This window comes from Salvelinus fontinalis, chromosome 33 (assembly GCF_029448725.1).
Source record: "Salvelinus fontinalis isolate EN_2023a chromosome 33, ASM2944872v1, whole genome shotgun sequence".
NCBI classification, from domain to species: domain Eukaryota; kingdom Metazoa; phylum Chordata; class Actinopteri; order Salmoniformes; family Salmonidae; genus Salvelinus; species Salvelinus fontinalis.
Genome location: NC_074697.1, coordinates 14524706 through 14547330, shown reverse-complemented (window position 1 = coordinate 14547330; position 22625 = coordinate 14524706). Strand labels below are relative to the sequence as shown.

Here is a 22625-nt window from a genome sequence, read left to right as displayed (position 1 = left end):
AGAATATTAACAGAGAAGGCCCTGGCTTTTATCTAGAATATTAACAGAAAAGGCTCTGGCTTTTATCTAGAATATTAACAGAAAAGGCCCTGGCTTTTATCTAGAATATTAACAGAGAAGACCCTGGCTTTTATCTAGAATATTAACAGAGAAGGCCCTGGCTTTTATCTAGAATATTAACAGAAAAGGCTCTGGCTTTTATCTAGAATATTAACAGAAAAGGCCCTGGCTTTTATCTAGAATATTAACAGAGAAGGCCCTGGCTTTTATCTAGAATATTAACAGAGAAGGCCCTGGCTTTTATCTAGAATATTAACAGAAAAGGCCCTGGCTTTTATCTAGAATATTAACAGAAGACCCTGGCTTTTATCTAGAATATTAACAGAGAAGGCCCTGGCTTTTATCTAGAATATTAACAGAGAAGGCCCTGGCTTTTATCTAGAATATTAACAGAGAAGGCCCTGGCTTTTATCTAGAGTATTAACAGAAGACCCTGGCTTTTATCTAGAATATTAACAGAGAAGGCCCTGGCTTTTATCTAGAATATTAACAGAGAAGGCCCTGGCTTTTATCTAGAATATTAACAGAGAAGGCCCTGGCTTTTATCTAGAATATTAACAGAAAAGGCCCTGGCTTTTATCTAGAATATTAACAGAGAAGGCCCTGGCTTTTATCTAGAATATTAACAGAGAAGGCCCTGGCTTTTATCTAGATTACTAACAGAGAAGGCCCTGGCTTTTATCTAGATTACTAACAGAGAAGACCCTGGCTTTTATCTAGAATATTAACAGAGAAGGCCCTGGCTTTTATCTAGAATATTAACAGAGAAGACCCTGGCTTTTATCTAGAATATTAACAGAGAAGGCCCTGGCTTTTATCTAGAATATTAACAGAAAAGGCCCTGGCTTTTATCTAGAATATTAACAGAGAAGGCCCTGGCTTTTATCTAGAATATTAACAGAGAAGACCCTGGCTTTTATCTAGAATATTAACAGAGCAGGCCCTGGCTTTTATCTAGAATATTGACAGAGAAGACCCTGGCTTTTATCTAGAATATTAACAGAGAAGACCCTGGCTTTTATCTAGAATATTAACAGAGAAGGCCCTGGCTTTTAACTAGAATATTGACAGAGAAGACCCTGGCTTTTATCTAGAATATTAACAGAGAAGACCCTGGCTTTTATCTAGAATATTAACAGAGGTCATATAGGGCCAGTCTCAAATGGCAGCACTAATTCCCTACACAGTGAACCCTATGGGCCCTGTAGTAGTGCACTATATTGGGGGTAATTTAGAGTGCAAACAAGGTTCTGTGATTGACCGTACACAGTCCAGCTAGAGCACCATGTTAAACCCAAATCAGACATAAGTCCCCCTCTCATTCCGTCTGACAGTAGAGAAAATGGGCCACTTTGCGCCTGCCTGTGGATCAGTGGAACCCTCCGCTCCAGACAGAGCTGCTCATAGCAGAGCGGCAGGGAAGGAGAGAGGGGTCGGAGGGAACAGACCGAAGGAGACTGGGTGAAACAATTAGGAAAAGGACTTTGATAAATGGACTGAGGATGTGATGACGACTTGGGAGAGAGGAGAAGTGGAGAAAAAATGGTTTCTCTAGTCTCTTTACACAGAGCGAGAGACCGATCGAGACGGAGCGATAGGGAGAGCGAGACCGGGAGCGACAGAACCAGAGCCAGAGAGACAGAGACAGAGAGACAGAGACAGAGAGACAAAGAGCGACAGAGACAGAGCGACAGAGAGCTCCAGACATAGAAATAACATTGTATAGGACGGTCTCTAGTGTCCCTATAGCCTCTAGTGTCCCTATAGCCTCTAGTGTCCCTATAGTCTCTAGTGTCCCTATAGTCTCTAGTGTCCCTATAGCCTCTAGTGTCCCTATAGCCTCTAGTGTCCCTATAGCCTCTAGTGTCCCTATAGCCTCTAGTGTCCCTATAGCCTCTAGTGTCCCTATAGCCTCTAGTGTCCCTATAGCCTCTAGTGTCCCTATAGCCTCTAGTGTCCCAATAGCCTCTAGTGTCCCTATAGTCTCTAGTGTCCCTATAGATGCCCTACTCACTATGTTTATTATTATTGAACCTTTAATTAAAAACTAGGAAAGTCAGTTAAGAACAAATTCTTAATTACAATTACGGCCTAACCCGGACGACGCTGGGCCAATTGTGCGCCGCCCTACGGGACCCCCAATCACGGCCGGGTGTACAGCCGGGATTTGAACCAGGGACTGTAGTGATGCCTCTTGCACTGAGATCCAGTGTCTTAGACCGCTGTGCCACTCGGGAACCCAAATGTAGTCCCCTACTTTTGATACCCTACTAGGGCCCTACCTTTGATACCCTACTAGGGCCCGACCTTTGATACCCTACTAGGGCCCGACCTTTGATACCCTACTAGGGCCCGACCTTTGATACCCTACTAGGGCCCGACCTTTGATACCCTACTAGGGCCCGACCTTTGATACCCTACTAGGGCCCTACCTTTGATACCCTACTAGGGCCCTACCTTTGATACCCTACTAGGGCCCTACCTTTGATACCCTACTAGGGCCCTACCTTTGATACCCTACTAGGGCCCTACCTTTGATACCCTATTAGGGCCCTACTTTTGACCAGACTGTTATTTGACACGTGATTCCCCCACCCCCCTTGTGGGTAATCATAACAGTTGAATGGATAATTAATAGAGAGGGGACTGAAATAGAATAGGAGAAACAGAAAATAGTGATGTTTCGATGGAGGGAAGAAAGAGGAGAGGGAGAGATGGAGGGAAGAAAGAGGAGATGGAGGGAAGAAAGAGGAGATGGAGGGAAGAAAGAGGAGATGGAGGGATGAAAGAAAGAGGAGAGGGAGAGATGGAGGGAAGAAAGAAAGAGGAGAGGGAGAGATGGAGGGAAGAAAGAGGAGAGGGAGAGATGGAGGGAAGAAAGAGGAGAGGGGGAGATGGAGGGAAGAAAGACAGAGGAGAGGGAGAGAAGAAAGACAGAGGAGAGGGAGAGATGGAGGGAAGAAAGACAGAGGAGAGGGAGAGATGGAGGGAAGAAAGAGGGAGAGATGGAGGGAAGAAAGAGGAGAGATGGAGGGAAGAAAGAGGAGAGGGAGAGATGGAGGGAAGAAAGAGGAGATGGAGGGAAGAAAGAGGAGATGGAGGGAAGAAAGAGGAGATGGAGGGAAGAAAGAGGAGATGGAGGGATGAAAGAAAGAGGAGAGGGAGAGATGGAGGGAAGAAAGAAAGAGGAGAGGGAGAGATGGAGGGAAGAAAGAGGAGAGGGAGAGATGGAGGGAAGAAAGAGGAGAGGGAGAGATGGAGGGAAGAAAGAGGAGAGGGGGAGATGGAGGGAAGAAAGACAGAGGAGAGGGAGAGAAGAAAGACAGAGGAGAGGGAGAGATGGAGGGAAGAAAGACAGAGGAGAGGGGGAGATGGAGGGAAGAAAGAGGAGATGGAGAGATGGAGGGAAGAAAGAGGAGAGGGGGAGATGGAGGGAAGAAAGAGGAGAGGGAGAGATGGAGGGAAGAAAGAGGAGATGGAGGGAAGAAAGAGGAGATGGAGGGAAGAAAGAGGAGATGGAGGGATGAAAGAAAGAGGAGAGGGAGAGATGGAGGGAAGAAAGAAAGAGGAGAGGGAGAGATGGAGGGAAGAAAGAGGAGAGGGAGAGATGGAGGGAAGAAAGAGGAGAGGGGGAGATGGAGGGAAGAAAGACAGAGGAGAGGGAGAGAAGAAAGACAGAGGAGAGGGAGAGATGGAGGGAAGAAAGACAGAGGAGAGGGAGAGATGGAGGGAAGAAAGAGGGAGAGATGGAGGGAAGAAAGAGGAGAGATGGAGGGAAGAAAGAGGAGAGGGAGAGATGGAGGGAAGAAAGAGGAGATGGAGGGAAGAAAGAGGAGATGGAGGGAAGAAAGAGGAGATGGAGGGAAGAAAGAGGAGATGGAGGGATGAAAGAAAGAGGAGAGGGAGAGATGGAGGGAAGAAAGAAAGAGGAGAGGGAGAGATGGAGGGAAGAAAGAGGAGAGGGAGAGATGGAGGGAAGAAAGAGGAGAGGGAGAGATGGAGGGAAGAAAGAGGAGAGGGGGAGATGGAGGGAAGAAAGACAGAGGAGAGGGAGAGAAGAAAGACAGAGGAGAGGGAGAGATGGAGGGAAGAAAGACAGAGGAGAGGGGGAGATGGAGGGAAGAAAGAGGAGATGGAGAGATGGAGGGAAGAAAGAGGAGAGGGGGAGATGGAGGGAAGAAAGAGGAGAGGGGGAGATGAGAGGGAAATGAGAGGGAAGAAAGAGGAGAGGGGAGATGGAGGGAAGAAAGAGGAGAGGGAGAGATGGAGGGAAGAAAGAGGAGAGGGAGAGATGGAGGGAAGAAAGAGGAGAGGGAGAGATGGAGGGAAGAAAGAAAGAGGAGAGGGGGAGATGAGAGGGAAATGAGAGGGAAGAAAGAGGAGAGGGGAGATGGAGGGAAGAAAGAGGAGAGGGGGAGATGGAGGGAAGAAAGAGGAGAGGGAGAGATGGAGGGAAGAAAGAGGAGAGGGGGAGATGGAGGGAAGAAAGAGGAGAGGGAGAGATGGAGGGAAGAAAGAGGAGAGGGAGAGATGGAGGGAAGAAAGAGGAGAGGGAGAGATGGAGGGAAGAAAGAAAGAGGAGAGGGAGAGATGGAGGGAAGAAAGAAAGAGGAGAGGGAGAGATGGAGGGAAGAAAGAGGAGATGGAGAGATGGAGGGAAGAAAGAGGAGAGGGGGAGATGGAGGGAAGAAAGAGGAGAGGGAGAGATGGAGGGAAGAAAGAGGAGAGGGAGAGATGGAGGGAAGAAAGAGGAGAGGGGGAGATGGAGGGAAGAAAGAGGAGAGGGAGAGATGGAGGGAAGAAAGAGGAGAGGGGGAGATGGAGGGAAGAAAGAGGAGAGGGAGAGATGGAGGGAAGAAAGAGGAGAGGGAGAGATGGAGGGAAGAAAGAGGAGAGGGAGAGATGGAGGGAAGAAAGAGGAGAGGGAGAGATGGAGGGAAGAAAGAGGAGAGGGGGAGATGGAGGGAAGAAAGAGGAGAGGGAGAGATGGAGGGAAGAAAGAGGAGAGGGGGAGATGGAGGGAAGAAAGAGGAGAGGGAGAGATGGAGGGAAGAAAGAGGAGAGGGAGAGATGGAGGGAAGAAAGAGGAGAGGGAGAGATGGAGGGAAGAAAGAGGAGAGGGAGAGATGGAGGGAAGAAAGAGGAGAGGGGGAGATGGAGGGAAGAAAGAGGAGAGGGAGAGATGGAGGGAAGAAAGAGGAGAGGGAGAGATGGAGGGAAGAAAGAGGAGAGGGAGAGATGGAGGGAAGAAAGAGGAGAGGGGGAGATGGAGGGAAGAAAGAGGAGAGGGAGAGATGGAGGGAAGAAAGAGGAGAGGGAGAGATGGAGGGAAGAAAGAGGAGAGGGGGAGATGAGAGGGAAATGAGAGGGAAGAAAGAGGAGAGGGGAGATGGAGGGAAGAAAGAGGAGAGGGGGAGATGGAGGGAAGAAAGAGGAGAAGGGGAGATGGAGAGAAGAAAGAGGAGAGGGGGAGATGGAGGGAAGAAAGAGGAGAGGGAGAGATGGAGGGAAGAAAGAGGAGAGGGGGAGATGGAGGGAAGAAAGAGGAGAGGGGGAGATGGAGGGAAGAAAGAGGAGAAGGGGAGATGGAGAGAAGAAAGAGGAGAGGGGGAGATGGAGAGAAGAAAGAGGAGAGGGGGAGATGGAGGGAAGAAAGAGGAGAGGGGGAGATGGAGGGAAGAAAGAGGAGAGGGGAAGATGGAGGGAAGAAAGAGGAGAGGGGGAGATGGAGGGAAGAAAGAGGAGAGGGAGAGATGAGGGAAGAAAGAGGAGAGGGAGAGATGGAGGGAAGAAAGAGGAGAGGGGGAGATGGAGAAAATAAGAGGGAGAGGGAGAGACACCAACCTTTCTTGAAGGCACGTGGGGAGTCTGATAGATCGCCTAGGCAACAGGAATGAGCAACAGAAAAAGGGAAAGAAACGGAAAGAGAAAAGAGAAACCCTGGTGAGAAGAGAAAAGGCAGGATTATCAAGCAGTGTTCAACGATGGAGCAGGATTCCTGCAGGGAAGCTTACCCCAAGTTAATCTCAGAGAGAGCGAGAGACAGCGAGAGAGAGAGAGCGCTCGACAGAGAGAGAAAGAGAGAGAGAGAAAGAGAGAGTGAGAGAGAGAGAGAGAGGGAGAGAGAAAGAAGAGAGCCCGAGAGAGAGAGTGAGAGAGAGAAGAGAGACAGAGAGACAGAGAGAGAGAGAGAGAAAGAAGAGAGCCCGAGAGAGAGTGAGAGAGAGACAGAGAGAGAGACAGAGAGAGAGAGAGAGAGAGAGAGAGAGACAGAGAGAGAGAGAGACAGAGACAGAGAGAGAGAGAGAGAGAGAGAGAGATTTAAAAAGAGAACAACAAAATAAAATAAAAAACAAATTGTTTCGTTTTTTAAATTCTAAACTATTGGCAAAAATCAAATGAGGTATTACATTTTTTTCTAATAGGGTTGTCGAGCGTCTGAATCTGGTGGGTAAAGGCTGCCAGTAGATGGCGATGTTTCAAATAAAAAGATCATTAGCTAACAGGGCAGAAATCTGAGGACGAGGGCAGAAATCTGAGGACGAGGGCAGAAATCTGAGGACGAGGGCAGAAATCTGAGGACGAGGGCAGAAATCTGAGGACGAGGGCAGAAATCTGAGGACGAGGGCAGAAATCTGAGGACGAGGGCAGAAATCTGAGGACGAGGGCAGAGCGTGACTGGGCCAAGCTAGAACATCTTGTGAAGTTCCTGGAGCCGTTCGCAATCTACACCGACCAACTTCAAAACGTTCAGCCGGTTGCTGCCTGCTGTGTTGCCGTGTCAACGTCTCAACCGTGGAGGCAACTAGTGTTGCAGGACGTTTGGTACAGGTTCTCCTGAAGTCACTGTGTGGAGGGCTTCACATTCACACTGACTCCTCTGGCAGCTTCAACCCCTGTAGCAGCTTGCTTGATAGACCCGAGTGTGTCTCTGCCACTTCGCTCAACAGACATGGAGACACTGATAAGGGAAGCAGAGTCTTTTGAGCAGAGTCTTTTGTACGTCAGCAAATCAGAGAGTACAGCCGTGGAGCTGCAGGAACGCCAGGAAGACGCCGGCACCATGAATCCAACAAGCCTCTCAACCGCTGCTTCCTCACATTAAAGACTGTGTTCTAAGATCACTGTCCAGGCGAAGGGTCAACCCTGCCCAGTGTGAGCTGTGGAAATACCTTGAAGAGGTCAAGGGGCATGTTTACAGAGTCACCTCTCCAGTTCTGACAGGCAAGGATGGCTGTTTATCCAAACCTGAGGCCTGTGGATCTGGTTTCTAACACTGCATCCTAGGCATTGGTGGAGAGAATATTATCTGTCTGTGGACGACTGTCATCAGGCTTGAGAAACCAGAACGACTGTATATGCATGTTGTAATGTGATGTTACAGGGGTGTCATCTGAAGAATTCTGAGAAGGTTAGTGAAAAAATAATATATTTTGGCGATGTTTACGTTATCGCTCACTTTGGCTAGAATTAATGCTGGGGTAATGTTTGCACATGTGCTATGCTAATATAACGATTTATTGTGTTTTCGCTGTAAGACACTTAGAAAATCTGAAATATTGTCTGTATTCACAGGATCTGTGTCTTTCGATTAGTGTATGCTGTGTATTTTTACGAAATGTTTGATGATTAGTAAGTAGGTAAACACGTTTTTCTAGTCCATTTGTGACGGTGGGTGCAATTGTAACCTATGCCATCTACCTGAAATATGCACTTTTTTCTAACAAAACCTATCCCATACCATAAATATGTTATCAGACTGTCATCTGATGAGTTTTTTTCTTGGTTAGGGGCTATAAATATCTTAGTTTAGCCGAATTGGTGATAGCTACTGGTGTTGGTGGACAAATAAAAGATGGTGGATTATGCTAATGTGTTTTTAGCTAATAGATTTACATCTTTACATATTGTGTCTTCCCTGTAAAACATTTTAAAAATCGGACATGTTGACTGGATTCACAAGATCTGTGTCTTTCATTAGCTGTATTGGACTTTAATGTGTGAAAGTTAAATATTTTAAAAAAATATTTTTTTTGAATTTCGCGGCTCTGCCTTTTCAGTGGGGGTGGGGGGGGAGTGCCGCTAGCGGCACCCTCATCCTAGACAGGTTAAAACCTAACCAACATTAGGATTCATTTATCATTTAAACCCTAACCAACATTAGGATTCATTTATCATTTAAAACCTAACCAACATTCCTAGCCATGGAGTCCTCTAGTGGCCAGAAGTCTTTGTTAGCATTGGCAGCGCCATTGAGGACTTCCACCATTTTGATTTAGTCAACTGGCCGGAACTTTAAAACTTCACTTGCTGATCCCACCTGATGACCCGGTTGGAGTCGTGACAACCGGGTCATCAAGAACATGAACTAGTTCCAAGACAGAGATGGCCTCAACGGTACTGCACATGCTCACAGAGGACATCATGACGATACAGAGATGTCTATCCAAGTCTATGGTCCTGGCTGGCCTCAACGGTACTGCACATGCTCACAGAGGACATCATGCCGATACAGAGATGTCTATCCAAGTCTATGGTCCTGGCTGGCCTCAACGGTACTGCACATGCTCACAGAGGACATCATGCCGATACAGAGATGTCTATCCAAGTCTATGGTCCTGGCTGGCCTCAACGGTACTGCACATGCTCACAGAGGACATCATGCCGATACAGAGATGTCTATCCAAGTCTATGGTCCTGGCTGGCCTCAACGGTACTGCACATGCTCACAGAGGACATCATGCCGATACAGAGATGTCTATCCAAGTCTATGGTCCTGGCCCGTCAATTTATGAATTACTACATCCCCCCCCAAAATAAATGACAAGCTCCTAGACTCCCACGCATAGGCTACTTTCTGTCACTGACACTAAATAATATAAAATCTAAATAATCATTTATATCAAACTGAAACCAAATAAAAACGAGTAAATCAAGTCTGCCAACTAACAAACTAAACAGATTTAAAAACGGATAGAAATAAAAACTAATATTAAATCACAAAACTATGATAACCTTGAAATCCCCCCCGAGGCATGTCGTTCCATGTTCATCTGGGATTTAGTTCTAACTTGTATTTTTCCCTACCTGGCAACGCTCACCTGGCAACAATCACTACCTGGCTGGCAACAATCACTACCTGGCTGGCAACAATCACTACCTGGCTGGCAACAATCACTACCTGGCTGGCAACAATCACTACCTGGCTGGCAACAATCACTACCTGGCTGGCAACAATCACTACCTGGCTGGCAACAATCACTACCTGGCTGGCAACAATCACTACCTACCTGGCAACAATCACTACCTGGCTTTAGTTTCTGATTGAAGGTTTAAAATATTTAGTTTGTTAGCAGCGTGTGACAGTAACGGGAGAGACAGAGAATAAAGGGAGCAATAACGAGGGCGGTGCTGCAGCAGCAGTACTGACGAGGAGATAACGAGGGCGGTGCTGCAGCAGCAGTACTGACGAGGAGATAACGAGGGTGGTGCTGCAGCAGCAGTACTGACGAGGAGATAACGAGGGTGGTGCTGCAACAGTAGTACTGACGAGGAGATAACGAGGGCGGTGCTGCAGCAGCAGTACTGACGAGGAGATAACGAGGGCGGTGCTGCAGCAGTAGTACTGACGAGGAGATAACGAGGGCGGTGCTGCAGCAGGAGTACTGACGAGGAGATAACGAGGGTGGTGCTGCAGCAGTAGTACTGACGAGGAGATAACGAGGGCGGTGCTGCAGCAGCAGTACTGACGAGGAGATAACGAGGGTGGTGCTGCAGCAGTAGTACTGACGAGGAGATAACGAGGGCGGTGCTGCAGCAGGAGTACTGACGAGGAGATAACGAGGGTGGTGCTGCAGCAGGAGTACTGACGAGGAGATAACGAGGGCGGTGCTGCAGCAGGAGTACTGACGAGGAGATAACGAGGGTGGTATTGCAGCAGTAGTACTGACGAGGAGATAACGAGGGTGGTGCTGCAGCAGTAGTACTGACGAGGAGATAACGAGGGCGGTGCTGCAGCAGCAGTACTGACGAGGAGATAACGAGGGCGGTGCTGCAGCAGTAGTACTGACGAGGAGATAACGAGGGTGGTGCTGCAGCAGTAGTACTGACGAGGAGAGGCTGGTGGTCATGTTCTAAATGTTTTGTTCCAGCTCTAGCTGCAGCAGTAGTAATGTTTTGTTCCAGCTCTAGCTGCAGCAGTAGTAATGTTTTGTTCCAGCTCTAGCTGCAGCAGTAGTAATGTTTTGTTCCAGCTCTAGCTGCAGCAGTAGTAATGTTTTGTTCCAGCTCTAGCTGCAGCAGTAGTAATGTTTTGTTCCAGCTCTAGCTGGAGCAGTAGTAATGTTTTGTTCCAGCTCTAGCTGCAGCAGTAGTAATGTTTTGTTCCAGCTCTAGCTGCAGCAGTAGTAATGTTTTGTTCCAGCTCTAGCTGCAGCAGTAGTAATGTTTTGTTCCAGCTCTAGCTGCAGCAGTAGCAATGTTTTGTTCCAGCTCTAGCTGCACCAGTAGTAATGTTTTGTTCCAGCTCTAGCTGCAGCAGTAGTAATGTTTTGTTCCAGCTCTAGCTGCAGCAGTAGTAATGTTTTGTTCCAGCTCTAGCTGCAGCAGTAGTAATGTTTTGTTCCAGCTCTAGCTGCACCAGTAGTAATGTTTTGTTCCAGCTCTAGCTGCAGCAGTAGTAATGTTTTGTTCCAGCTCTAGCTGCAGCAGTAGTAATGTTTTGTTCCAGCTCTAGCTGCAGCAGTAGTAATGTTTTGTTCCAGCTCTAGCTGCAGCAGTAGTAATGTTTTGTTCCAGCTCTAGCTGCAGCAGTAGTAATGTTTTGTTCCAGCTCTAGCTGCAGCAGTAGTAATGTTTTGTTCCAGCTCTAGCTGCAGCAGTAGTAATGTTTTGTTCCAGCTCTAGCTGCAGCAGTAGTAATGTTTTGTTCCAGCTCTAGCTGCAGCAGTAGTAATGTTTTGTTCCAACTCTAGCTGCAGCAGTATTAATGTTTTGTTCCAGCTCTAGCTGCAGCAGTATTAATGTTTTGTTCCAGCTCTAGCTGCAGCAGTATTAATGCTTTGTTCCAGCTCTAGCTGCAGCAGTATTAATGTTTTGTTCCAGCTCTAGCTGCAGCAGTATTAATGTTTTGTTCCAGCTCTAGCTGCAGCAGAGCCGGAGGACTTGTGAGTTTCTCTGTACTTCAATGGCATTATGTTGAAGGCTGGGAGCCATGCTGGCTCAGATATGAGCCACAACCACCACACGCCTCCACATCTAGCACAACACTCTCCTCTGATCATCCCTCCTCTCCTCCAGTCACACAGAGGACATTAGTGTCCCTCTAACTGTGGAACAGCTCAGTGTTCCAGTGCATCAAGGTTCAATGCTGTTGTTGTGTCTTCTATACTTAGGTAACACTGATAACAGGCTTTATCTGTCTACAATACTGCCCAGTACTAGGACTAGGACCAGGCTTTATCTGTCTACAATACTGCCCAGTACTAGGACTAGGACCAGGCTTTATCTGTCTACAATACTGCCCAGTACTAGGACTAGGACCAGGCTTTATCTGTCTACAATACTGCCCAGTACTAGGACCAGGCTTTATCTGTCTACAATACTGCCCAGTACTAGGACTAGGACTAGGCTTTATCTGTCTACAATACTGCCCAGTACTAGGACCAGGCTTTATCTGTCTACAATACTGCCCAGTACTAGGACTAGGACCAGGCTTTAGCTGTCTACAATACTGCCCAGTACTAGGACTAGGACCAGGCTTTATCTGTCTACAATACTGCCCAGTACTAGGACTAGGACCAGGCTTTATCTGTCTACAATACTGCCCAGTACTAGGACTAGGACCAGGCTTTATCTGTCTACAATACTGCCCAGTACTAGGACCAGGCTTTATCTGTCTACAATACTGCCCAGTACTAGGACTAGGACCAGGCTTTAGCTGTCTACAATACTGCCCAGTACTAGGACTAGGACCAGGCTTTATCTGTCTACAATACTGCCCAGTACTAGGACTAGGACCAGGCTTTATCTGTCTACAATACTGCCCAGTACTAGGACTAGGACCAGGCTTTATCTGTCTACAATACTGCCCAGTACCAGGACCAGGCTTTATCTGTCTACAATACTGCCCAGTACTAATACCAGGCTTTATCTGTCTACAATACTGCCCAGTACTAGGACCAGGACCAGGCTTTATCTGTCTACAATACTGCCCAGTACTAGGACCAGGCTTTATCTGTCTACAATACTGCCCAGTACTAGGACTAGGACCAGGCTTTATCTGTCCACAATACTGCCCAGTACTAGGACCAGGCTTTATCTGTCTACAATACTGCCCAGTACTAGGACTAGGACCAGGCTTTATCTGTCTACAATACTGCCCAGTACTAGGACCAGGCTTTATCTGTCTACAATACTGCCCAGTACCAGGACCAGGCTTTATCTGTCTACAATACTGCCCAGTACTAGGACCAGGACCAGGCTTTATCTGTCTACAATATTGCCCAGTACTAGGGCCAGGACCAGGCTTTATCTGAATACAATACTGCCCAGTACTAGGACCAGGACCAGGCTTTATCTGTCTACAATACTGCCCAGGACTAGGACCAGGCTTTATCTGTCTACAATACAGCCCAGTACTAGGACTAGGACCAGGCTCTATCTGTCTACAATACTGCCCAGTACTAGGACTAGGACCAGGCTTTATCTGTCTACAATACTGCCCAGTACTAGGACCAGGCTTTATCTGTCTACAATACTGCCCAGTACTAGGACCAGGCTTTATCTGTCTACAATACTGCCCAGTACTAGGACCAGGACCAGGCTTTATCTGTCTACAATACTGCCCAGTACTAGGACTAGGACCAGGCTTTATCTGTCTACAATACTGCCCAGTACTAGGACTAGGACCAGGCTTTATCTGTCTACAATACTGCCCAGTACTAGGACCAGGCTTTATCTGTCTACAATACTGCCCAGTACTAGGACTAGGACCAGGCTTTATCTGTCTACAATACTGCCCAGTACTAGGACTAGGACCAGGCTTTATCTGTCTACAATACTGCCCAGTACTAGGACCAGGCTTTATCTGTCTACAATACTGCCCAGTACTAGGACTAGGACCAGGCTTTATCTGTCTACAATACTGCCCAGTACTAGGACCAGGCTTTATCTGTCTACAATACTGCCCAGTACTAGGACCAGGCTTTATCTGTCTACAATACTGCCCAGTACTAGGACCAGGCTTTATCTGTCTACAATACTGCCCAGTACTAGGACCAGGACCAGGCTTTATCTGTCTACAATACTGCCCAGTACTAGGACCAGGACCAGGCTTTATCTGTCTACAATACTGCCCAGTACTAGGACTAGGACCAGGCTTTATCTGTCTACAATACTGCCCAGTACTAGGACTAGGACCAGGCTTTATCTGTCTACAATACTGCCCAGTACTAGGATTAGGACCAGGCTTTATCTGTCTACAATACTGCCCAGTACTAGGACTAGGACCAGGCTTTATCTGTCTACAATACTGCCCAGTACTAGGACCAGGACAAGGCTTTATCTGTCTACAATACTGCCCAGTACTAGGACTAGGCTTTATCTGTCTACAATACTGCCCAGTACTAGGACCAGGCTTTATCTGTCTACAATACTGCCCAGTACTAGGACCAGGCTTTATCTGTCTACAATACTGCCCAGGACCAGGCTTTATCTGTCTACAATACTGCCCAGTACTAGGACCAGGCTTTATCTGTCTACAATACTGCCCAGTACTAGGACCAGGCTTTATCTGTCTACAATACTGCCCAGTACTAGGACAAGGCTTTATCTGTCTACAATACTGCCCAGTACTAGGACCAGGCTTTATCTGTCTACAATACTGCCCAGTACTAGGACCAGGCTTTATCTGTCTACAATACTGCCCAGTACTAGGACCAGGCTTTATCTGTCTACAATACTGCCCAGTACTAGGACTAGGACCAGGCTTTATCTGTCTACAATACTGCCCAGTACTAGGCTTTATCTGTCTACAATACTGCCCAGTACTAGGACCAGGCTTTATCTGTCTACAATACTGCCCAGTACTAGGACTAGGACCAGGCTTTATCTGTCTACAATACTGCCCAGTACTAGGACTAGGACCAGGCTTTATCTGTCTACAATACTGCCCAGTACTAGGACTAGGACCAGGCTTTATCTGTCTACAATACTGCCCAGCACTAGGACCAGGCTTTATCTGTCTACAATACTGCCCAGTACTAGGACCAGGCTTTATCTGTCCACAATACTGCCCAGTACTAGGACTAGGACCAGGCTTTGTCTACAAAAGTGCCCAGTACTAGGACCAGGCTTTATCTGTCTACAATACTGCCCAGTACTAGGACTAGGACCAGGCTTTATCTGTCTACAATACTGCCCAGTACTAGGACTAGGACCAGGCTTTATCTGTCTACAATACTGCCCAGTACTAGGACCAGGCTTTATCTGTCCACAATACTGCCCAGTACTAGGACTAGGACCAGGCTTAATCTGTCTACAATACTGCCCAGTACTAGGACCAGGCTTTATCTGTCTACAATACTGCCCAGTACTAGGACCAGGCTTTATCTGTCTACAATACTGCCCAGTACTAGGACTAGGACCAGGCTTAATCTGTCTACAATACTGCCCAGTACTAGGACCAGGCTTTATCTGTCTACAATACTGCCCAGTACTAGGACTAGGACCAGGCTTTATCTGTCTACAATACTGCCCAGTACTAGGACTAGGACCATGCTTTATCTGTCTACAATACTGCCCAGTACTAGGACTAGGACTAGGCTTTATCTGTCTACAATACTGCCCAGTACTAGGACCAGGCTTTATCTGTCTACAATACTGCCCAGTACTAGGACTAGGCTTTATCTGTCTACAATACTGCCCAGTACTAGGACCAGGCTTTATCTGTCTACAATACTGCCCAGTACTAGGACCAGGCTTTATCTGTCTACAATACTGCCCAGTACCAGGACCAGGCTTTATCTGTCTACAATACTGCCCAGTACTAGGACCAGGACCAGGCTTTATCTGTCTACAATACTGCCCAGTACTAGGACTAGGACCAGGCTTTATCTGTCTACAATACTGCCCAGTACCAGGACTAGGACCAGGCTTTATCTGTCTACAATACTGTCCAGTACTAGGACCAGGCTTTATCTGTCTACAATACTGCCCAGTACTAGGACCAGGCTTTATCTGTCTACAATACTGCCCAGTACTAGGACCAGGCTTTATCTGTCTACAATACTGCCCAGTACTAGGACTAGGACCAGGCTTTAGCTGTCTACAATACTGCCCAGTACTAGGACTAGGACCAGGCTTTATCTGTCTACAATACTGCCCAGTACTAGGACTAGGACCAGGCTTTATCTGTCTACAATACTGCCCAGTACTAGGACCAGGCTTAATCTGTCTACAATACTGCCCAGTACTAGGACCAGGCTTTATCTGTCCACAATACTGCCCAGTACTAGGACTAGGACCAGGCTTTATCTGTCTACAATACTGCCCAGTACTAAGACTAGGACCAGGCTTTATCTGTCTACAATACTGCCCAGTACTAGGACCAGGCTTTATCTGTCTACAATACTGCCCAGTACTAGGACCAGGCTTTATCTGTCTACAATACTGCCCAGTACTAGGACTAGGACCAGGCTTAATCTGTCTACAATACTGCCCAGTACTAGGACTAGGACCAGGCTTAATCTGTCTACAATACTGCCCAGTACTAGGACTAGGACCAGGCTTTATCTGTCTACAAAACTGCCCAGTACTAGGACCAGGCTTTATCTGTCTACAATACTGCCCAGTACTAGGACTAGGACCAGGCTTTATCTGTCTACAATACTGCCCAGTACTAGGACCAGGCTTTATCTGTCTACAATACTGCCCAGTACTTGGACCAGGCTTTATCTGTCCACAATACTGCCCAGTACTAGGACTAGGACTAGGCTTAATCTGTCTACAATACTGCCCAGTACTAGGACCAGGCTTTATCTGTCTACAATACTGCCCAGTACTAGGACCAGGCTTTATCTGTCTACAATACTGCACAGTACTAGGACCAGGCTTTATCTGTCTACAATACTGCCCAGTACTAGGACCAGGCTTTATCTGTCTACAATACTGCCCAGTACTAGGACCAGGCTTTATCTGTCTACAATACTGCCCAGTACTAGGACCAGGACCAGGCTTTATCTGTCTACAATACTGCCCAGTACTAGGACCAGGCTTTATCTGTCTACAATACTGCCCAGTACTAGGACTAGGACCAGGCTTTATCTGTCTACAATACTGCCCAGTACTAGGACTAGGACTAGGCTTTATCTGTCTACAATACTGCCCAGTACTAGGACCAGGCTTTATCTGTCTACAATACTGCCCAGTACTAGGACTAGGCTTTATCTGTCTACAATACTGCCCAGTACTAGGACCAGGCTTTATCTGTCTACAATACTGCCCAGTACTAGGACCAGGCTTTATCTGTCTACAATACTGCCCAGTACCAGGACCAGGCTTTATCTGTCTACAATACTGCCCAGTACTAGGACCAGGACCAGGCTTTATCTGTCTACAATACTGCCCAGTACCAGGACTAGGACCAGGCTTTATCTGTCTACAATACTGTCCAGTACTAGGACCAGGCTTTATCTGTCTACAATACTGCCCAGTACTAGGACCAGGCTTTATCTGTCTACAATACTGCCCAGTACCAGGACCAGGACCAGGCTTTATCTGTCTACAATACTGCCCAGTACTAGGACTAGGACCAGGCTTTATCTGTCTACAATACTGTCCAGTACTAGGACCAGGCTTTATCTGTCTACAATACTGCCCAGTACTAGGACCAGGCTTTATCTGTCTACAATACTGCCCAGTACTAGGACTAGGACCAGGCTTTATCTGTCTACAATACTGCCCAGTACCAGGACTAGGACCAGGCTTTATCTGTCTACAATACTGCCCAGTACTAGGACCAGGCTTTATCTGTCTACAATACTGCCCAGTACTAGGACCAGGCTTTATCTGTCTACAATACTGTCCAGTACTAGGACCAGGCTTTATCTGTCTACAATACTGCCCAGTACTAGGACCAGGCTTTATCTGTCTACAATACTGCCCAGTACTAGGACCAGGCTTTATCTGTTTACAATACTGCCCAGTACTAGGACCAGGACCAGGCTTTATCTGTCTACAATACTGTCCAGTACTAGGACCAGGCTTTATCTGTCTACAATACTGCCCAGTACTAGGACCAGGCTTTATCTGTCTACAATACTGCCCAGTACTAGGACCAGGCTTTATCTGTTTACAATACTGCCCAGTACTAGGACTAGGACCAGGCTTTATCTGTCGACAATACTGCCCAGTACTAGGACTAGGACCAGGCTTTATCTGTCTACAATACTGCCCAGTACTAGGACTAGGACCAGGCTTTATCTGTCTACAATACTGCCCAGTACTAGGACCAGGCTTTATCTGTCTACAATACTGCCCAGTACTAGGACTAGGACCAGGCTTTATCTGTCTACAATACTGCCCAGTACTAAGACTAGGACCAGGCTTTATCTGTCTACAATACTGCCCAGTACTAGGACCAGGCTTTATCTGTCTACAATACTGCCCAGTACTAGGACTAGGACCAGGCTTAATCTGTCTACAATACTGCCCAGTACTAGGACTAGGACCAGGCTTTATCTGTCTACAAAACTGCCCAGTACTAGGACCAGGCTTTATCTGTCTACAATACTGCCCAGTACTAGGACTAGGACCAGGCTTTATCTGTCTACAATACTGCCCAGTACTAGGACTAGGAGCAGGCTTTATCTGTCTACAATACTGCCCAGTACTAGGACTAGGAGCAGGCTTTATCTGTCTACAATACTGCCCAGTACTAGGACCAGGCTTTATCTGTCTACAATACTGCCCAGTACTAGGACCAGGCTTTATCTGTCCACAATACTGCCCAGTACTAGGACTAGGCTTAATCTGTCTACAATACTGCCCAGTACTAGGACCAGGCTTTATCTGTCTACAATACTGCCCAGTACTAGGACCAGGCTTTATCTGTCTACAATACTGCACAGTACTAGGACTAGGACCAGGCTTTATCTGTCTACAATACTGCCCAGTACTAGGACCAGGCTTTATCTGTCTACAATACTGCCCAGTACTAGGACCAGGCTTTATCTGTCTACAATACTGCCCAGTACTAGGACCAGGACCAGGCTTTATCTGTCTACAATACTGCCCAGTACTAGGACCAGGCTTTATCTGTCTACAATACTGCCCAGTACTAGGACTAGGACCAGGCTTTATCTGTCTACAATACTGCCCAGTACTAGGACTAGGACTAGGCTTTATCTGTCTTCAATACTGCCCAGTACTAGGACCAGGCTTTATCTGTCTACAATACTGCCCAGTACTAGGACTAGGCTTTATCTGTCTACAATACTGCCCAGTACTAGGACCAGGCTTTATCTGTCTACAATACTGCCCAGTACCAGGACCAGGCTTTATCTGTCTACAATACTGCCCAGTACCAGGACTAGGACCAGGCTTTATCTGTCTACAATACTGTCCAGTACTAGGACCAGGCTTTATCTGTCTACAATACTGCCCAGTACTAGGACCAGGCTTTATCTGTCTACAATACTGCCCAGTACTAGGACCAGGCTTTATCTGTCTACAATACTGCCCAGTACCAGGACTAGGACCAGGCTTTATCTGTCTACAATACTGCCCAGTACTAGGACTAGGACCAGGCTTTATCTGTCTACAATACTGCCCAGTACTAGGACTAGGACCAGGCTTTATCTGTCTACAATACTGCCCAGTACCAGGACTAGGACCAGGATTTATCTGTCTACAATACTGCCCAGTACTAGGACTAGGACCAGGCTTTATCTGTCTACAATACTGCCCAGTACTAGGACTAGGACCAGGCTTTATCTGTCTACAATACTGCCCAGTACTAGGACCAGGCTTTATCTGTCTACAATACTGCCCAGTACTAGGACTAGGACCAGGCTTTAGCTGTCTACAATACTGCCCAGTACTAGGACTAGGACCAGGCTTTATCTGTCTACAATACTGCCCAGTACTAGGACTAGGACCAGGCTTTATCTGTCTACAATACTGCCCAGTACTAGGACTAGGACCAGGCTTTATCTGTCTACAATACTGCCCAGTACCAGGACCAGGCTTTATCTGTCTACAATACTGCCCAGTACTAATACCAGGCTTTATCTGTCTACAATACTGCCCAGTACTAGGACCAGGACCAGGCTTTATCTGTCTACAATACTGCCCAGTACTAGGACCAGGCTTTATCTGTCTACAATACTGCCCAGTACTAGGACTAGGACCAGGCTTTATCTGTCCACAATACTGCCCAGTACTAGGACCAGGCTTTATCTGTCTACAATACTGCCCAGTACTAGGACTAGGACCAGGCTTTATCTGTCTACAATACTGCCCAGTACTAGGACCAGGTTTTATCTGTCTACAATACTGCCCAGTACCAGGACCAGGCTTTATCTGTCTACAATACTACCCAGTTCTAGGACCAGGCTTTATCTGTCTACAATACTGCCCAGTACCAGGACCAGGCTTTATCTGTCTACAATACTGCCCAGTACTAGGACCAGGACCAGGCTTTATCTGTCTACAATACTGCCCAGTACTAGGGCCAGGACCAGGCTTTATCTGTATACAATACTGCCCAGTACTAGGACCAGGACCAGGCTTTATCTGTCTACAATACTGCCCAGGACTAGGACCAGGCTTTATCTGTCTACAATACAGCCCAGTACTAGGACTAGGACCAGGCTCTATCTGTCTACAATACTGCCCAGTACTAGGACTAGGACCAGGCTTTATCTGTCTACAATACTGCCCAGTACTAGGACCAGGCTTTATCTGTCTACAATACTGCCCAGTACTAGGACCAGGCTTTATCTGTCTACAATACTGCCCAGTACTAGGACCAGGACCAGGCTTTATCTGTCTACAATACTGCCCAGTACTAGGACTAGGACCAGGCTTTATCTGTCTACAATACTGCCCAGTACTAGGACTAGGACCAGGCTTTATCTGTCTACAATACTGCCCAGTACTAGGACTAGGACCAGGCTTTATCTGTCTACAATACTGCCCAGTACTAGGACCAGGCTTTATCTGTCTACAATACTGCCCAGTACTAGGACTAGGACCAGGCTTTAGCTGTCTACAATACTGCCCAGTACTAGGACTAGGACCAGGCTTTATCTGTCTACAATACTGCCCAGTACTAGGACTAGGACCAGGCTTTATCTGTCTACAATACTGCCCAGTACTAGGACTAGGACCAGGCTTTATCTGTCTACAATACTGCCCAGTACCAGGACCAGGCTTTATCTGTCTACAATACTGCCCAGTACTAATACCAGGCTTTATCTGTCTACAATACTGCCCAGTACTAGGACCAGGACCAGGCTTTATCTGTCTACAATACTGCCCAGTACTAGGACCAGGCTTTATCTGTCTACAATACTGCCCAGTACTAGGACTAGGACCAGGCTTTATCTGTCCACAATACTGCCCAGTACTAGGACCAGGCTTTATCTGTCTACAATACTGCCCAGTACTAGGACTAGGACCAGGCTTTATCTGTCTACAATACTGCCCAGTACTAGGACCAGGCTTTATCTGTCTACAATACTGCCCAGTACCAGGACCAGGCTTTATCTGTCTACAATACTACCCAGTTCTAGGACCAGGCTTTATCTGTCTACAATACTACCCAGTTCTAGGACCAGGCTTTATCTGTCTACAATACTGCCCAGTACCAGGACCAGGCTTTATCTGTCTACAATACTGCCCAGTACTAGGACTAGGACCAGGCTTTATCTGTCTACAATACTGTCCAGTACTAGGACCAGGCTTTATCTGTCTACAATACTGCCCAGTACTAGGACCAGGCTTTATCTGTCTACAATACTGCCCAGTACTAGGACTAGGACCAGGCTTTATCTGTCTACAATACTGCCCAGTACCAGGACTAGGACCAGGCATTATCTGTCTACAATACTGCCCAGTACTAGGACCAGGCTTTATCTGTCTACAATACTGCCCAGTACTAGGACCAGGACCAGGCTTTATCTGTCTACAATACTGCCCAGTACTAGGACCAGGCTTTATCTGTCTACAATACTGCCCAGTACTAGGACTAGGACCAGGCTTTATCTGTCTACAATACTGCCCAGTACTAGGACCAGGCTTTATCTGTCTACAATACTGCCCAGTACTAGGACTAGGACCAGGCTTTATCTGTCTACAATACTGCCCAGTACTAGGACTAGGACCAGGCTTTAGCTGTCTACAATACTGCCCAGTACTAGGACTAGGACCAGGCTTTAGCTGTCTACAATACTGCCCAGTACTAGAACTAGGACCAGGCTTTATCTGTCTACAATACTGCCCAGTACTAGGACTGCACTTCCATTCTCAACGATTCTCCCTAAAGTGTGCACTCGTTCACTACCCCTCATGGACCTATGTAGTGTAACCTTGGTTACCTTGGTTAGAGTGAGTTCACAGTTCTACCCGGATTTCTGAGGGCGGAGTGGGCAAGTGCACACTTGGTTGAGAGGGGTATAGGGTATGAAATAGGGTTTTAGTCTGGGTCTCACCCTCTGGTTCAGGTCGCGACCCCAGGGAGGTGACCTGGAAGGGGCGGTAGGGTTTCCCCTCGGAGACAGGAAGCTCCACACTCTCCTCTGATGACACGGTAACGTCCGGCTGAGACTCTGAGATGGACGACAGGAACTGGTCCATGTCTGCCCTTTGCTCCTGAAGCAACTCATCTAGAGGACAGGAGGAGAAGTGAGGAGAGGAGGAGGAGGAGGAGAGGAAGTGAGGAAAGGAGGAGAAGGAGGAGAGATCATGGAATCGTTTTATTTGTCACTTTGTAAAGAACAGGTGAATTGCTTACTTACGGGCCCTTCCCAACAATTTATAAAATAATATTATAGAAAAATGAATAACACTAGAAATAAGTCCACAATGATTAACGATAACTTTTAAACATGGGGTACCAGTACAGAAGTGATGTGCAGTGGCATGAGGTAGTTGAGGTAGATATGTACATATAGGTAGGGATAAAGTTACTGTTTATTATCTATCCTGTTGCCTAGTAACAATAGGGTATGTGAGGAGTCAAAATAGTTAGTGCAAAAAGGGTCAATGCAGATAGTTAAATAGTTAGACGGGGACAGTTAATGACTTTGTTGGCTGGAGTCGTTGACAATCTTTAGGGCCTTCCTCTGACACCGCCTGGTATAGAGGTTCTGTGTGGACCATATTAATTCCTTAGTGATGTGGACCCCCGAGGAACTTGACGCTCTCGACCCGCTCTACTGCAGCCTTGTTGATGTGGATGGGGGCGTGTTCGGCCTTCATTTTCCTGAAGATCAGCTCCTTTTGTCGACATTGAGGGAGAGGTTGTTGTCCTGGCACTACACTGTCAGGTCTCTGACCTCCTC

At 47.2% G+C, this 22625-nt stretch overlaps 1 protein-coding gene across 13 annotated transcripts in view; it reads right to left on the bottom strand.

Moving 5' to 3' along the window:
• aplp2 (amyloid beta (A4) precursor-like protein 2) overlaps nt 1–22625 on the bottom strand; it is a 178289-nt gene that overhangs the window by 15513 nt on the left and 140151 nt on the right. For 9 of the 13 annotated variants that reach the window (XM_055895141.1, XM_055895143.1, XM_055895154.1 and 6 more), the window contains 2 exons: nt 21774–21947; nt 5905–5940 (listed from right to left, as the gene is read on the bottom strand). In XM_055895141.1, coding sequence (XP_055751116.1) covers nt 5905–5940; nt 21774–21947 — 210 coding nt within the window. The remainder of the gene's footprint in view (nt 1–5904; nt 5941–21773; nt 21948–22625) is intronic. The other 4 variants (XM_055895149.1, XM_055895151.1, XM_055895153.1 and 1 more) reach the window with 1 other exon arrangement.